Source organism: Lynx rufus, unplaced genomic scaffold (assembly GCF_022079265.1).
Source record: "Lynx rufus isolate CCGP_SWC_20201006 ecotype Redwood Valley unplaced genomic scaffold, mLynRuf1.p SCAF_19, whole genome shotgun sequence".
Taxonomy (NCBI): domain Eukaryota; kingdom Metazoa; phylum Chordata; class Mammalia; order Carnivora; family Felidae; genus Lynx; species Lynx rufus.
In genome coordinates, this window is record NW_025814833.1 from 4,168,992 (window position 1) to 4,186,120 (window position 17,129).

Consider the following 17,129-nt stretch of genomic DNA (forward strand, 5'->3'; position numbering starts at 1 on the left):
AATGATGTAGGAAGATTAGCCCTGGAGTCCCACAGATGTGGGTTAACATTATGGTCCCACCACAGTGTGTACAGGTATATGTCCTGGAACAAGTTACTTAATCTCTCCTCCTAAATCTGTTTCCTTGTCTGTAAAGTGGCAGTAATACTGCCTCCTTAGAGGTTGTTGGACAGTGCCTGGTGCATAGTGAGTCCTCAGTAAATGGCGGCTGTTGTTGTTTTCTGCACTGTCCGCTTTTTCTTCGTGTTCCTCGCCTTAGTCCCAGATGTCTCGCGTACTCAGGCTGTCCTTCTGCTGACCAAACTCTTCAGTAGGACTAAGTAGTGCCTAATCTATCCAGATCTTTCTCTCCTTTTCCCTAATGCAACCTTACTTGTCTTACTTCATATCCATTTAGAGCCTTCCCTATTTTCTTCTGGGATAAATTGGATTCAGCCAGTGAGTCCTTTGTTGGCATGACTTTATGTGTCCTTTTTCCAAGAAAGCATTTGTATTCTAACTGGGGCCTTCAATGACATAACCCAATGGAATAAAAGCACCTCAGTCCTCCCTCCTGATTGTGGCCTTCCCATTGTCTGAGAATAGTGATCTTTAAGATCCTTGTTTCTCCAAGTGTGGTCTGTGGACCGACAGCATGGGCACCACCCTGGAATTTGCTAGAATCTCAGACCCTACTCCAGACCTACTGCATCAGAATCATTCTAGCAATGCCCCTAGGTGATTCGTATGTACATTCGAATTTGAGCAGCATTGCTGGAGTAAGAAGCAGCTAGCCAAAGCAAGGGCTTCTTTACAAGAAGAGTTTGTGTCCAAGCTCCTTACAAGAGGACTCCCAGAGCAGCTGCTTCAGAGCCCCAGGGATGGGGCTCCCATCCCCAACACCAGGAATAGATGGCATCTCCTGGGGGCCCAGCTGCCATGCTGGATCTCTGGAGCGTCTGGGAGAGTCAGGCTCCTGTGATTGGAATCAGACAGCTAATTGGCCCCACAAGGCTCCAAATCCTGCCAGTTGTGAGGGGAGGGACAAGACTCCCCAAGGAGCCAACCAAACATAAAGAAAAGGGAGCTAAAGGCAAGGAGGGATGGAGAACTAAAAGCTGATGCCTGGGAATCTAGCTGTTACATTTCTATCTTCCTGCCCAGAAGTGTCAGGGAAAGAGCATTAGCTCAGAATCAATCCATCTTCTCAGTTCTCTTGTCCTTTAGCCACGTCCTGCCTAGCAACAGTTGACAGTAGGAACTCCAGCTACCAGTCTCTCTCTGGATGGCAGGAGGGATCTGTTTAGCCCACAGAGGAACTGGTGTCAGGGCGTCCACAGAGAGCCAAGTCAGCTGATAGTTGGACCAGGAAAAGAGCTGCCTGGGAAATGAGGGGACAGAGTCCATCGTGGGGTGGCCTCTTGCCGGCAAGAAGTTGCTGGGGGAAGGGCCTAGGTTTGGTGTGAAGCCGGTGAAGTTTATCTGCAGCTCCCTTCCCCTTGCTCCTCCGGCCACCCCGAAAGAGGTTACCAGTAATATCACCACCTCTACATCTGCATGATGCGTTTAACCTTCCAAAGTGCTTCTGTAGCCATTATCTCATTTCATTCTCCTAGCAACGCTGAGTGAACAGGATCAGAGACATGTTAATTAGGACGTGGGCGGGCCTTCCAGACTCAGCCAGGACATGGGGTGCTGCTGGCCACGGGCTTGGGCCAGCCCTGTGGTGAAGACTGAACAGCCAGAGGGTCCAGAACCCTGAGTGGCTGTGGGTGGGGGTGCCAGGATTGTGGGCCCCCTCCGAGAGATTTGGTTCCAGCTGGGCTGCTAATGTGCTTAGCCTCCATGGGTCACTTAGCCTGGAGGCTGGGATGGAGGAGGAGCAGTTACCAAGCCTATTTGGCAGGATAGAGACTGGGAGGAGATAATGGATGTGAAAGCACCTTTTCTCAGATGAGGTAATGGGTGTAAAAATGAAAAGAACCACTTGGCTATAAAGTGTCGTTATTGTTAGGCAGAAGAGAAAGGCGAGGCTTTTACCCAGGTCACTGGAGTGGGGTGCAGGGACACTTTTAGAGGCCTTGGGCACAAAGGGATCAGAATAAAGGCATTGCATGTGCAGGGGCAAACAACAGAACATAGCAGGTCCCAGAAACAAAGCTGGGGCAGGGGAGGGCCACAAGCTCTGGCTGCTTCATCATTTTGCCCAGGGTTGCCCTGTTCGAGGGACCAAAACCCAAACATCTTTCAAAGGTAAATTGCCTTTTTCCCCCCAGGAGGGAAGTCATGTGTTCCGTGGACAGCTGAGCTCCTCTCTTCTGTCACTGGTTTCCTGCATTGTCACTCCCAAGTCTCCAGGCACTTAGCAAATTTCAGAGAGACTGAGCTCTAGTCACTGAAAGATGCAGACCCCAGGAGGGAAGGGACAACTTCCATTTGCATTGTAAAATGGCCTTCAGGGCTGTTAACGGAGGGGTGTCTTCCCTGACCAGAGACATTTGGGAAGGCGCAGGTGAGGAAAGGGCTGCTTGCAGATTCAGGGGAGGAACTAGTTAGGGACAGTTAGCTCAGCTCAGTTAGGGACAGCCTGGGGACGAATGTGTTTTAGACATACCCAGAGACACTTCTGCGGCTGTAGGAGAAGCCGTTGGGTTCCTTGGGGAAACATGGAGGCGCCTGTGGACAGAGCTCAGCATCTTGTCTCCCTTCCCATCACTGCCCTTTCCTGGCCATCCAGCACACTTCCTGCCTCCTCCTTGGGGCTCTCTGTGGCTTTTCTACCCCCTTCTCTGAACACACAAGTTAGACCTTAATTACGGACTTTCTATGGTATTCTCAGTTACCACTCTAATTGTTAAGAGTTCATCTCTCTTTCCTCCCCACGCTAGATTGGAAGCTCTTTGAGGGCAGAAGAGACCTGTAACTCCTGTGTCCCTCGAAGCTCTGAGTAGGCACTCAATAAATACTTGTTGATGGATTCACATGAGTCAAAACAGTAAAGCAAAAACACTTGTGTCACAAAAGGCTCTTAGCTTATTGGTTCCTCTGGTTCCAGGAGTGTTTATCTGCATCATTATTGGCTGTGCCTCTGGCCCAATGGGAGACTAAAGTGTGCCCAGATTCAGAAAAAGAAAAAGGCAGCAAAACTGAGGCTGCAGTGGCCAGGGGGCCCTGAGCTCAGGACAGTGTACCGAGCACTTCCACTTGTGCCTGGATCTTTCTGGCAAGTGTCCCTGCTCCCCACCCCACAGGCTGCACAGCCCCACAGGCTCTCATCCTCTGGCCTGCCCTAGCTGTTGTTCATGTCAGAAATGAGCCGGTGTCACCCCCAAGAAGAAGCTCATTCAGTGCCAATGAGATTGGAGACAGGAAGCAAAGGGCTCATTTCGGAAGCAGCCCCCGGGGGTGAGGCAAGATGGCAGCCGCAGAAAGATGTTCTCTGGCTCCCTTCAAGGCCGAGCTCCTGCCTGCCACCAGGAGCAGAAATGAGAGAGGTACCAGCCTGAGGCCACCCTCATCAAGGCCCTGTCCTTCAGGGGTGCCTATCTAGGATACCGGCCAGCCATGTTCCAGCTTCTGAATGACTTTCCATTGAAAAATGACCACTTGTCTTACCAGCACGAGAGGGAAGGAGCCAGTTTCTGAATTTACCTTCAGGGGGCCTGACCTCATCCTGATCAGCCCCTTCTGCCTCCGTAAGGGGTACCCCAACAGACACACCCCAAGCCAGCTTGGGTGCAGCCAGTGTTGATGTGACTGGACTTAAGTAAGCCATGGTCTGTCTTCCTTCCTGAGTTCTATGAGAGAGACAAAGGTCCCAAGACTATGAATTTTCCTTTTGTGCAATTACTCTAAATCTCCCACCCCCTGATAAATAGTCCTCAAGTCTCATTATTGAATTTGTGTCCTGATAAACAACCAACTCACTTGAAACCATTTGCAACTGAGGAATTTGGTATTCCTAGCCTGCCAACAATCCCCCTCATGGTGTCAGAACCTCCCACTTCTTTTACAAACCTTATACTAGTTTGATTAATTATCTCTTGCCCTTCTGTATCTTGTTCAGAAGGGCCCTGCCTGGAATCTGAATTTTTGAGCATACACACAGTGGGACTAGGGAACTCAATCCCATTTGTTAGACCAGAAAGCCTGGGGGCTGAGCGGTGCCTAGGCAGGGAGGTAAGGTTTTGAGTCTCTTGACTCTGTTGTCTTCTATTCCACCTCCACCTGCCCTGCCTGTTGGCCATTCTTCCCCTTTTTACCTCCTTCCCTGCGCCTGGCACCCAGTGCCCTCTCACAAGCTCCATGGTCCCCATGCCCTCACCCCTCAGGGCTCTTCACTTGAAGACTGTGCTCAGACCCATCTTTGCTTGCAGTCCACCTTACCCTGGCCCTTGCTGTAGAACTTTCCTGAAGTCCTTGTGAAATTTTCCTAAACTTCAACGACTTCATTTGTGGGCATCGGGAGAGCCATCTGCAGGCTCTCACAGGTATTGGGGCGGCGATTTTTCTTCTCCCGGCTCATTGGGGTTCAGGTCCTCTGGCAGCCACAATATACAGCTCCCTGGCTTGCCCATAGGAGCCATTTTCCAGTTGTCCCATTAACTCAAATAAGTTGGCATTACATACAATTGTGTACAGTGATGGTCCTCAGCATTAGCTCATTTGTTTGTGTATGCCATCTAAATAGTTTATTCTTATATATGGTCTAAGGGATATTAAAGTTTATAATTGCACAAGGACTTCATGAAGGTGTATTCTGAAATGACTTTGCCTCCCTTCCCCACTTACTTGCCTGTTTGGTGGTCCCTTCCTCAAGGTTTTGGTTTCCCTTAGGGAGTTACTAGCCAACTTAGTGGGCAATGCCGGTTAACTTTCATAATAACATATTTGCATTTACGCTCCTTCTAGAGAGTCCCCATACGTTGGAGGAAAGGGCTGAATCTAATGTCAAGTTCTTGGCAACAGCTTTTTTCTGTGGGCTCTGGCCCTGTAGACAGTGGCTTTTCCTTTCTAGACGTATCTTTCTTCAGCCTGAGATAGGAGGCCGCCATTGCCTCTGCTGGTTCCAGAGGACGCAGGAAGCTAAACGTGTGAACTCTCAGGTGCCATGGCCAGCGCCCTAACCAGTGTCCCTCCCAGCTGGCTCTGAGGCTTAGTCGCCTTTGCGTCTTGTTTTGCTCCCATCTTCCCCTTCCCTCAGTCATGTGATGCAGGAAGAGAGCGCAAATGATATGGAATGTGAGCAGCTGCCAGCAGAGACACTGCGACAAGTGACCATTCACCGAGACCCTATATATGGCTTTGGCTTCGTGGCTGGCAGTGAGCGGCCTGTGGTGGTGCGGTCTGTGAGGCCAGGTAGGTGTTCTTCAGAGTGTCCCCCTGGCCCTGGATCCTATCCCCCAGCACCCACTCATCTTCCCAAAGAACAGAGCTCAGCTCACTGTTGTATTCCCCAGGAATTCACAAAGAGTGGGCAAAGGCTTGCCAACTAATAACCGTGTGAGGGAGCTGGGCTTTGAGAGTGATTGACGCAAGCCATGGAGGCTGTCTGGGGCCTAGACAGAGGCCACAGTTGATGGTTTAGTAGGGTAGGACCTCATTCTTAATAAAGCCTCCCTTTGCATAGAACCTTCGTAAAAGAGCCAGACTGCCTTTGGATGAGAAATACCTATTCAAGTGAATTCAACAAGTATTTATAAATTGCCTACTCTAAGCGCAGCAAGACTATAGGGAAAGTATAGGACACAGTTCATATCCCCAAGAATCTAGCCATCAGGCTGTGGAGACTGCTACACAGTCATGAAAAAGGTCAGCCCTTGAAGACTGGAATCAGGATACAGGCCGTAGGTGGGAGAGGAGGGGAGAGGAGAGCGAAATCTCCAAATACCACAGTGGCAGTAACAGCAGCCACCATTGATTAAGAACCCATTTTGTGCCTTCATCATCTTGCTTAATCCTCACAGCCAAGCCTGCAAGGTAAGTAGTCATTCCCATTTTGCAAATGAGGAAACTGAGGCATAGAGGAAAGGAAATGACCTGTCCAGGGGCACTCGTGGAGGAAACAGCAGAGTCAGGACTTGACCCTGGGCCTGTCTGATGCCACACGGGAGAAGCAGGGCTTGAATGGGACCATATGGGGCAGAACACGGGAAAGCCCCACCTGAACTGTGGAATCCTGCCATCATGAATGAGATGGGAAATGGCCCAAGCACTGTTTTGTTCCACATCTGCTAAGCATTGACAGAAAAGACAGACAGAAAAAAGCTTTATTCCTGGCTTGCTGGGCCTGAGGCTTTAAATGTTTACAACAGTTTCTCGCTCAGTCAAGAGGAGCAGCTGGAGTACAAAACTGGTCTAGCAGAAATTTGATGAATTTTTCAATCCTCAAAGGAAAAGAAAAAGATTTTTGTAAGCTCCCTTTTCAACTAGAGGGCATAGAGAAAAAAATAAAAAATAAACAATTCAGTACAGGAGTTCGTGGCTGACCTAAGGCTCCCAAGTCAGTCATGCAGTTTGGTGGAAAGGCTTTTGAGTCTCTGATCAGAAATCAAATCTGTCCTGGGTAGGAGGAATCAGAAAAAAAAAACTGAGTAACAGACCACCAGGAGCCCCTGCTTTTAACTTCAAAGGAGACGGGATTTACAGGGCCGAAGGAAGCCCCTAAGCCTAGAAAAGGCAGTCAGCTTCAAGCCGTATGAAAATGAAGAGGCAGAGTTGGAGGAGTGGAGAGAAGGAAAGCCACAGGCAGGAGCCACAGAAAGTCATGGGGTTGGCAGGCACAGTTCTCTAAAGATGTGGGCTGATTTAGAGAGCTGTTTCTGGCTCCGGTGGCTCTCACACACAGATGACTTTTTGGTTCTGTACTTGAGATGATAAGATACAAGACAAGGAGCATCCTATAGAGAAACAATCACTATTGAGCAAGCCAACAAACCATCCATGAGAGCAGTAGAGTTGAGTTCCATGAGGACCTCTTCCATTAAAAGGAAGGAAGGGAGGAGGGAGGAATAAGTGGCCTCTACGAAAAGACTGGCATTTTGTCAGAAGTAGGTAGAAGGAATGAAATGAGTTGAAGGGATCACCCCTTTGGAGGATAATAACTCCCATTTATCGAATTCTTACCAACATCGATCAACTGTTTTTTAAGCGCTGTACATTCATCATCTCCTTCATCCTCCCAACTGTTCTTGTGATGTGTAGCCACTGTTATTTTCCCATTTTACAAATGAGGAAAGAGAGACTCACAGAGATTAAATGTCTCATGCAAGGTCACACAGCCAGTGAATTGCAGATTTGGAATTGGAGTTCAGATTGGGCTGGCTGCACCACCCCGTTCCCTGCTCTTGAAGCCACTGTGCCATCAGGAGACTTGGCCTAGTGGGTTGAGGGCCAGTGCAGCTGGAGTGGTGAGTTTGCTCGTCGAGCCACATAGCCACCCTCAGCACACAGGCCCCATGCTCCTGAGCCATTGGGCCATGCTCAAGTGACAGAGTTGTTTTGTATGTTCATGCTTCTGGAATTTGCACAGCACACTTCTTTGTAGAGAGAGGGAACAGTTGGGATCCTGCCCTTTGCAGCAGACACAAACAAGAGTCAAGGCTGGTTTGAGAGTGGGACACATCAGTAAATATTTCTTTTGGGTTTGAGTGGGGCTGGGCCTGACTTCTCATTCCAGCTGAATCTCTGAAAAGCTTTTCTCCTTGATCTTGGCTAAACACCAGAGGCAATGCACCCTGTGGCACCTCTCTACCCCCACCCTTTACTCCAACCAAGGAGGTAGGGCCCTCAGACAAGTCTGCCTTCTTAACCTCGGCAGTAGAGATGGGAAGGAGAGAAAGCAAATTTCTGACTACCTGTGATTTAGGGTCTGTGCTTGTTCCCTTATTTACTAAAGAGCAGCATCTCTCAGAGATGAAGGAAAATAAACCCTTTGGGGGTCTTTTAGTCCATCCCCCTGTCTTCAGGCAGGTGAATGCCTAAATCATTCTAGACCAGTGAGTATGAATGTTGCTCAGGTAAGAAGATTCCTTCTCACACCTCCCTTCACCTATACCAGCATCGGTAGCCTGGACGTCATTCCTCAGGCCTCAGCTGATCCCTCCTGGTGAAAGGGAAATCCGTGTCCCTCTTTAGAACCAGGCCAAGAAAGCACATTTATTAACCTTGTCTGAGGGCCAGGCCTGGGCTTGGGACCTTCTGGTAGCACACTACTCCCAGCCATAGGAGGTCCACGCTATACTTGTTCTTCAGTCTTCTGCCCTGTGTCTGGCACAGGCAGCAGTGGCATGAACAATACCCCTACCACCAGCCTATGCAGCATGCGCTGTTTCCTACATACTTCAGGACCCGCTTCAGCTCCCTCAGGCACTGGCGACTCCCACCCAGACCTGCGCTTTCCCAGCAGTGGCTCCAAGCCCTCATGCCTCTCTCCTCTCCTCTGCAGGAGGCCCCTCTGAGGACAAGCTCCTGGCTGGTGACCAGATTGTGGCTATTAATGAGGAGGACGTGAGTGAAGCCCCCAGGGAGAGGTTCATAGAACTCATCAGGTAACAGGGGCCTCTTGGGCCTTGGCAGGTAGCTGAGCACTGACCCCTCCCCTGTCCCACCGGTGGAATATGGGCTCCCACAGTCCTCTGGCCCTGAGAGGGAAGCCCTTCAGGCAGAGAAGCCCTAGCCAGGGCTCCTGGCTACCCAGGACTTCAGGGGCCAGCCCTTCCAGGGCTTCAGGGTCCCTCACACTCTCTGGCGTAGCCTTCTCCAGCGATGTGAACAAAGAATAGCTTCCTGCAAGAGCTCACCTCACCTCCCTCCACCTTACCACAGCCCTCACCTGAACCCCTTGGTGTTTGATTTACTGTGCAGTGGGACAGACCAGTTGAGCAATGAGAACCAAACAAGCCATTAAAAGAACATTCTGAGATAAGCCCAGTGTGAGCAAGACATTGTTCCTCACCTCTCCATGCCCTCCCCAAAGGAAAAGAAAATCTGAATCTCTGGCCGATGGATTTGGGAAGGGAACCTGGCATTGTGTATTTTGCTCACTGTGTGTGTGACCTGTTAGTGCCTTCCACAGATGGGGGCAAGTGAGAGAGAGAAAAGAGTACCAGGGGGACCACAACCATCTGTACATGGAGGTAATCATGTTGGCGTTTCCCCTTCCTCACCCCTACACATACCATACATGCATACCATGCATACCACACCACACATGCACACACACACACACACACACACACACACACACATACACACACACAAACCATGAACACTACATACCATATACACATACCCTACACAAACCATGCATACCACATGCCACACACACCATGCACACCACATACCATGCACACACACCATGCATAACACATACCATACACACACACCCTATACCACCATGCACACCACATATCACACACACACCCTACACAAACCATGGACTCTACATACCGCACACACACCATGCACATCATATACCACATACCACACACACAAACCATGCACACTACATACGACACACATGCTGTGCATACCACATACCACACACACACCATACATAACACATACCACACACACAAGCCATGCCTACCACATGACACACACACACACACACACCAGGCACACCATGTACCACACACACAAACCATGCACACTGCATACAACACACACACGGTGCATACCACATACCACACACACATCCCACACACAAACCATGCATACCACATAACACACACACACATACACACACTGTACACACTCCCCTACCTCATATTCCCACCACATGCACACATACACACCACCCACATGCCCCCTTGCATAGATGTATTGATAAGGAATAAAAGGATAGAGGTGCTCTAAAGGTTACCTTAAAGGATAAAGGCTCTAAATTGCATGGGTTGTCTTCATTTTTGGTGACCTTGGCTGTCTCCTCCCAAATGGAACCATGTGCCTCCCCCCACCTCTCTCTGTGCCTTGTGTAGTCTACTCTATGTCTGCCTCCATCTCCTTCAAGCCCTCCTGGTTTAGAATGTTTTTCATCCCACTCATCTTTCTTGTTTGCCAGTGCCCCTCCCTCCCCTTCAAAGGCGGACCTAGCACTTGTATATGGGACAGCACCCTCTCACAAGCTCTGGAGGCACTTGGAATACCCCCTCCTGAAGTCCAGAGCAGGCCTTCCTTGACAGGCTCCCCTCCAGCTCATATCTTGGAATACATCTGGTCTCTAATGACATTTAGTTTGTCTCTTCTACAAGTTCAGTTGTCCATTGCATCCCCCCTCCCCATTCCACCCTTCACCCTCCACCACCACACCAAAATTGGGTAAGTCCTTTCAACCCCATGAGGGCATGTTGGGGTTCTTTCAACCTGGCCCTCCAGAAGTCCTTGCTTTGCTTCCAATGAATATCTTTGCACCCTAGAACAGGCAGCCCCATTTTGTGAAGGAGTCCAGAGCTCCTTCGGGATCAAGACAGAGCTCACTTATTTGATGACCTTGGGGGCTAGCAGATTTTTATTTCATTCCTTCAATGAATATTTGTTAACAAGTGTCTGCTCTGCGCCAGGCACTGTTCCAGGCACTGAATACACAGCAATGAATAAGATAAAAATCCCATTGGAGTTTACACGCTAGTGGAAGGAGATATACCTTAACAATAAACATGATAAATATGTAATTGTACAGTATGCTGGAAATTGATGAAGGTTATTGAAAAGTAGAAAGTGGATCAGGGCAAACAGGAGTGCTGGGCACAGGGATGCTGATGCCTGGCCAGGGGGCACCTGGGTGGCCCAGTCGGTTAAGCGTCCAACTTCCACTCAGGTCATGATCTCACAGTTTGTGGGTTCAAGCACCCTGTTGGGCTGTCTGCTGTCAGCTCAGAGCCTGGAGCCTGCTTCAGATTCTGTGTCTCCCTCTCTCTCTATCCCTCCCCCACGTGCGCTCTCTTTCTCTCTCTTTCTCAAAAATAAATAAACATTTAAAAGAATTAAAAAATTAAATAGCCTTGCCAGTGAGAAGGTAAAAACTGAAGAAAGATTTTAAGGAGTGAGGGTGTCAGAGAGAGAAGAGCCAGTGCAAAGGCCCTGAGGCAGGAGTGTATCTGGCGTGTTTGGGGGACAGGGGAGAAGCCACTATAGGAAGTGGGGTAAAGAGGGGTAGAGTTGTAGCCACTGTAAGGACTTTGGCTTTGTTCCCCCATGAAATGGGGAAATGTGGCAGGGGCTGGGGCAGACTCATCACATAATCCGACTTACACTCTGCCCTACCCTGGTCAAGAGACCAATTTTTCTGTCGTGTTTTCTGGAACACAACTCCTTCCTTCTCCCCGGAGCTCCTCAGACCCTGGAGTTGATTCATCCCTGGACTCTGCCTCTCCAAGTTCCAAGTCCATGCATGGGGAGGGAGGCTTGGCCTTTCTTGAATACCTAGAACCAAGTGGTCTTGACTCTGCTTCTTGAATACCTTTTTTCCCCAGAAACATATGAAAAAGCCCAGCAAGGAGAGGGGACATTCCTTCAGGGCAAACTCTTTCCATTTCTTCCAGCTATTTTGAAGGATTATGTATTCCCGGGAGATAATTTTCATACCTCATGGCCTGTCTGATCATTGGCATAAGGAAGAGTTTCAAATTCTTCACCCTTTTGAATATTTGCTATCTGGAGAGTCTTGGTTCCATCTGTTGCTCCCTAGCTCTTAGTTTTTGGTCCTTCAATTAAAACAAATCTGCTGAGTATGAGTCATGATAACCAAATGACCTCCTTTGGGGTTTTCCTTTGAATTTCTCCTCTTGCTTAAATACCAAATTGCCAATAATCATGGTACATGGTTCCCGGGACTCAGACTGTGCCCTTTGAGTGCCATAATTCAGGCCTTTAGTTTTCCTTGAGAATTTTCTCTTCTACAGCTAAAATTGCTCCTAAGGTTTGGGGATTTCTACAGAGAGAATATGAGAAGGAATATAAAAAGAAGGCCTGAAAAATGAAAGCCCCAGAGATAATGGTAATACCATCTACAGATGCCTGCGTGAGCCTATATGGATGCTTTACGTCAACCACCACAAATGATGGGAGGCAAGGCAGCCAGGCAGATACTCAGAGCGCCCTCTGGCCTAATCCATATCCCTGAATGCAGCCCAGGGGAAAATTCTGGTGTTGCTTCTTGTGCCAGATGAATACCTGGTGCATGATACACTGCTCTCCTGTTCCTTCTTCTCTCTGTAGGAGCGCTAAGGAATTCATCGTTCTTACAGTTCTGCACACTCATCAGGTGAGTGAGCCTCTTTGCCATCTGCCCTTCCTCCTGATCAAGATGAGAGAATCCCATATTGGAAAGTGACAGTGATGCGAGGGCGGGTGGAGGGACATCCCAGAATCAACATGTTGTGAGCCGGAGATTTAGGAGTGACCTGAAAGCATACCTTCTGAACATCTTATCTACTTTCACATTCAAGGCTTGAATTCTGAAAGGTCACACAGTGCTATGTTCTGCCCTGTGCCTTGTGCTTTACCTCATTTAGGCCGCTCACTGCCCCCCAGTCCCAGACAGATTTTCTCCCTCTTTTTTGGCTGTGTCCCATCAAAATTTACCTGTCCAGTGTCCAACCCCCATGAAGTCCTTGCCGATGGTGGGTGCTAGCTAGCTAGCTTCATCCATTCATCCATCCACCTACCCATCCATCCATCCATCCATCCATCCCCGTATTTACTAAATGGCCTACAATGTATGAGACTCAGCACTGAATGTGGGGAATTTAATATGAAGTTGGTGGGAAAGTACAGTTGAACAGGTTCATCTTTGTCCTGGCACAGTCACTAACTGGCTGTGTGACCTTGGGTGGGTCAGTTTCCTTTTCTGAACCTGTTTCCCCATCTACAGATTGAGGGGTTTAGACTAGAATAGTGTTTTCCAAACTCGACTGATCATAATAGTCACAGGAGTGCTTATTAAAAATAAAAATCCCAAGCCCCTCTCCTCAAGAGTTGGATGTAGAAGGCCCAATGTCCATTCCTAGGTTACATTCTTGTAGTAATCTTAACTTAAATGCACAGACCCGGGTGTAAAACTCTTATATGCAAAACTCAGAACCTTTCTTCCACCTCCAGGCCTAGTTGTCCCTTCTCAGTCCCCCAACACTCCCCTGCCCTCCAGCACTGATGTCCCACCCCCATGGCCACAGGAGAGGTCACACCTGTTGGGGTGGGGGGCATGAAATCAGGAGAGCCTTCACAGAGGAAGCTGCATCTGATATGGACCTCTAGAGATTGGGGCAGGATTCCCCAGGAAGAGACAGAGGGAAAGAGTTTCCAGAGACAACGTTTCTGTGCAAAGACAGAGATGGTGCGCAGGCGCAGAGCATGGGCTCATGTGTTGGGGACAGAGTTCAAATCAAGCTCTGGCTCTACCTGCCTCTCCCCATGGCCCCCAGCCATCTTCTGTGTCAGTGTGAACTTCACACACACACATTTATGCATGCACGTTCATATTCTCTCTCTCTCTCCCCCGCCCCATACATGCTCCCTGGCAAATAGGCCTTTCTCAATTGCCTTTCTCAATTGCAATTCTCCTGTATCTCTGGGCAGACATGTTCCACCCCTCAGTGGATGTAACTGGTAGAACCCTTCCTCCCTACCTTACTGCACAGGTACAATTGCCTAGTGGGCAGTGGGCAGTCATTCCCCACTCCCCAGTCTCCTGTCATGAAATGGCTACCAGTTCTCCCCAAAAACTATGCTTGTTGTGTTTTATCTCTCTGGTTAGGGACTCATTGTGGGTTACTTTGTTAGTCTGATCTCCTCAAATGCCATCTCCTTATAGAAGCCTTCCTTGACTACCCTTTTTAAGGTAGCATTGACCTGTGACTATCTGCTGATACTGCATAATTTTTTTCATCAGTACTAAAATATTATATTTTTTAACTTTTTATTTTGGAATAATTATAGATTCACAGGAACTCATGAAGCCAGTACAGACATCCCTGTGTACCTTTGACCCTATTTCTCCCAAGGGTTGCATCTTACATAACTAAAATACCATATCAAAACTGGGACATTGACACCAATACAACGTGTGTGTATGGTTCAGTGTCAGTCTGTCTGTTGGTTCATGTATCCACCAGCACAGTCAAGATACTGGACATTCCTATCACTAAAAGGACCCCTCACATTGCCCTTTTACAGCCAAATTCACTCCCCCCCACAACCCCAATCCCCGTCAACCACTAATCTGTTCTCCATGTCTGTAATTATATCATTTCAAAAATACTATATAGGTGTGCCTGGGTGGCTCAGTCGGTTTAGCGTCTGGCTCTTGATTTCAATTAAGGTCATGATCTCACAGTCATAAGATCAAGTCTCGCGTCGGGCTCTGCACTGGGTGTGGAGCCTGCTTAAGATCCTCTCTCTCTCTCTCTCTCTCTCTCTCTCTCTCTCTGTCTCTGTCTCTATCTCTCTCTCTCTCCCTCTGCCTCTCTGCCCCTCTGCCCCTCTGCCCCTCTGCCCCTCTCCCCCTCTCCCCCACTCACACTCTCCTCTCTAAAATAAAATGAAAATTAAAAATATTATATAAGTGGGATAATATAGTATGTAATCATTGGGATTGGCTTTTTTAACTCAGCACAATGCCCTTGAGATTCATCCAAATTGTTGCCAGTGTCAGTAGTGTGTTCCTTTTTATTGCTGAGTAGTAGTCCATGGTGTGGATGTCCCACAGATTGTTTAGTCATCCATCCAATGAAGGACATCTGGGCTATTTCCAGTTTGCAGCTAATACTAATAAAGCTGCTATAAACATCCGTGTACAGGTTTTTTTGTGAGCATAAGTTTTTATTTCTCTGGGATAGATGCCCAAAAGTGTGACTGCTGGGTTGATACATTAAGTGTATGTTTGTTAGTAAGCTGCCAAACTATTTTCTGGAGTGGCTGTACCATTTTACATTCCCATTAAATATCATATATATACATATATATACATATATATGTATATATATGTATATATATGTATATATATGTATGAGATATATATCTTGTTAGAATGTCGGCTCCTCAAGGATAGGGACTGTGTTTTGTTCACTGCCGTATCCCCCAGCACCCGGAACCTGCCAAAGAAGGAATAAGGGAAACCCAGCTTCCAGCCATCACAGCAGCCTAAACTAAACTCAAGTGTCCAACCTTTGGTGCAGAATGAAGAGCCTAACACTCCCTCCACCTCTGTTCCATCTCTCATCCCAGTGCTCCTAACACCCCTTTGCCCTCTAGTTCTCATGTCCCCCACTGTCCTATCCCATGGCCTCTTTGCTATGACCAGGCTGCTTTCCTTCTCCTCCTGGTACATATCTTAGTTCTTACTACCCTGCAGGCTTCTGTCCTCGTACTAGTCCGCACCTCTTCTAGTACATGTCTGTTTCCTTTAAGACCTGGCTTGAGACCTTTCCAAACACCTTTGCCTTACTAACCTCAATGAGAGTCTCATTTGTTCATCCATTCAGCAAGCATTTATTGAATGTCTACTGTTCCGGGTGCTCTTCTAAACTGGGAACATAGCAGTACATGGGAAAAACGTGGTTCCTACCCTCATAGAGCTTACACTCTAGTATTGGCCTCGTGCTTTCTAAACCCTTGGAGCAGAGACATGAGCACGTACACACAGGGGTGATAGTCAAAACAATTAACCTGTACAGTAGGAGCCATTCGATCAGAATGTAAGCCAGCCAGAGTCTTGGAGACCTCCTACTGTGCCAGGCATTAACTGTTCAGTTGACCATTTGTAAAGAGGTCCCAGGGGAGAGGTCAGGTGGCACCCAGGAAGCTTAGGGCAGTGGATACTTACCAATCAGTGTGAAAGAAACCCTGAATATTTTACAACAGGTATGGCCATACCAGTGTATGCCAACTGAAAGTCAGCCTTACGTATGTGTACAATCAACCCTCATTATTTGCAGATTCTGTATCTGCAAATTCACCTACTCCTTCTAATGTATTTGTAACCCTAGAATCAATACCCACGGTGCTTTCCTGGTCATTTGCAGATGTGTGAAGAACATGAAAACATTTGAGTCTCCCAATGTACACATTTCCAGTTGAGGTCAAATAAGGCAACGCACTGCCATCTTGTTTCAGCTGTCACGCAGAGGTATCCAGAATATAGAGATGGCAGGGAGCAGTGCAGTGTAGTGCAAGAAGCTCAGTCTGTAGAACAGTTGGATGGGATTTGAATCCTAACTCTGGCACCTGTTAGTGGGGCGGCCTCAGGCAAGTCACTTAACACTTCAGAACCTCATTTTCTCCTAGTGAAATAAAGAAAATAGAAGCTACCAGGATGAGTTGTTTTTAGAATTATAAATCATAATCTATGTGAGGTACACACACACACACACACACACACACACACACACACACACACGCATATTTCCCCTAAGGAGCAACTGTTCGGTATTCATTAGTTCAGTGTTCGAGGTGAGTTTATAAAACGTAACTACCATGAGTCACAAAAATGGACTGAGAAAGAGAATCTTTTCTCTCAAGTTATAATGAAAGTTTATTGACAACCCCCAGCATATGTTCAGCGTGGTAGCCCTGCATCACAGAACATAGTACTGAGTCCACAGTACTCAACGTCTTATGGTTGCATGGAGACTGCCGCCTCTTACCAAACTCTCATCTTGTTCAAGCTTGATTCCCACTTCTTCTAGGAGACGGTTTCCCAGTAAGTCCAGCATGTGGCCCAGGAATCTTTATACCTCTAAGGCTCCTTCTAACTTGTACATTCCTTGGCTGATGAGGGTGGTTCTTGACCCTGGCTATACATTAGAACTACCTGAGAGGCTCTTAAAACTATTGATGCTCAGCTTGTAGCTCTTACCAATTGAATTAGAAGCTTTGGGGATGGGACCCAGGTTTTTGTCTTTTGAAAAGGCTTCTGAAATGATTCTTATGTAGCCAAGGTACATATCAAGAACTACTGATGTAATATGAACTCTTTCAGATGACATTTTTCTTTTAATGAAGTGACTTTTATGATGGCAGACCATGGGGGTATTTGAGGGGAGTGGTCACAGCAGTCCATTCCCAGGGCCCCTCAAACCATACTGCATTAGATAGCCACTTATTAAGCCTATATGTATTTAAGGGTGTCTCTTAATCTTCAAGTGACCAAC

The 17,129-nt window shown here is 47.8% G+C and overlaps 1 protein-coding gene across 1 annotated transcript in view; it reads left to right on the top strand.

The window, feature by feature from the left end:
- Nucleotides 1-5,189: 5,189 nt before the first annotated feature.
- FRMPD3 (FERM and PDZ domain containing 3) overlaps nt 5,190-17,129 on the top strand; it is a 64,155-nt gene continuing 52,215 nt past the window's right edge. The window contains exons 1-3 of the mRNA XM_047081785.1: nt 5,190-5,337; nt 8,426-8,528; nt 12,199-12,244. Coding sequence (XP_046937741.1) covers nt 5,190-5,337; nt 8,426-8,528; nt 12,199-12,244 — 297 coding nt within the window. The remainder of the gene's footprint in view (nt 5,338-8,425; nt 8,529-12,198; nt 12,245-17,129) is intronic.